The sequence below is a fragment of the Cebidichthys violaceus genome, unplaced genomic scaffold (genome assembly GCF_023349555.1).
Source record: "Cebidichthys violaceus isolate CVI_PGR_0920_01 unplaced genomic scaffold, fCebVio1.0.p SCAF_11, whole genome shotgun sequence".
In the NCBI taxonomy this organism is placed as follows: domain Eukaryota; kingdom Metazoa; phylum Chordata; class Actinopteri; order Perciformes; family Stichaeidae; genus Cebidichthys; species Cebidichthys violaceus.
Genome location: NW_027176274.1, coordinates 5316297 through 5317066, shown reverse-complemented (window position 1 = coordinate 5317066; position 770 = coordinate 5316297). Strand labels below are relative to the sequence as shown.

Below are 770 nucleotides of genomic sequence, written 5' to 3'. Positions count from 1 at the left end.
TCCGTCTTCGTCTTTCTCTCAGGACCGCCTGGTGTCACTGGACAGTGCTGAGGACTTTGTCCGACTGGCTAAAGAAAAATATCCCAAGCAAAGCAAGCTGAGAGACAGTGACAGAACACAAGAAGACTTGAAAGCTGAGAGAGAGGGTGAAGAAACATGTTCAAATGTTGAAACACTGTACAAGTAAAACCTTTCTTTTCTTTTACCACACTCTAACATGTATTGATATGTAGAGGAAAATTTAATTCTAATGCCAAATTAAACCTTCTCTTTGATGTGTCCTGTTGATTGAACTCATTTTATTCCACTGTGTTTTGGTTATTTGGACCATTACAATTCATAATGCTGTATAAAGATAACATGTTTTGAATTCATTCATTTTCTTTTAAAAGTAGAAGTTTCACTCTTCTAGCATTTCTGTTGCACTGGTGCTCAGCTGGGGAGGATTGCTCAATTAATAAGCAATATGGTTGATTTTGGTTGTTGTAGGTACGTGTAGAGTCAATAAACCTTCTCCACCAAGGCATGTGAATAATTTACACTAGCACACGGTTAGTAGCTGATGGTCATTTTGTTGGTGAGGTATTCCTTTAAAAATGAGAGAATCCATTTGAATTGATTCCTTTATCTCCACACAAAACTACTTTCACACGTTTGTTGTTATCTGACAATACTGATGATAACAAACTCTATGTGTTTTCTGTGATATTGGGTTATTTCTTGCTCACCTTGTCACTAATAGAATATATTTGCTTAGTCTACCTGGAGGG

The 770-nt window shown here is 36.9% G+C and overlaps 1 protein-coding gene across 1 annotated transcript in view; it reads left to right on the top strand.

Annotated features, from left to right (window-relative positions):
- The window catches only part of LOC137890520 (melanoregulin-like), a 3679-nt gene extending 3243 nt beyond the window's left edge, over positions 1-436 (top strand). Inside the window, exon 5 of the mRNA XM_068734640.1 lies at positions 23-436. Coding sequence (XP_068590741.1) covers positions 23-187 — 165 coding nt within the window. The 3' untranslated portion in view covers positions 188-436. The remainder of the gene's footprint in view (positions 1-22) is intronic.
- Positions 437-770: the final 334 nt, after the last annotated feature.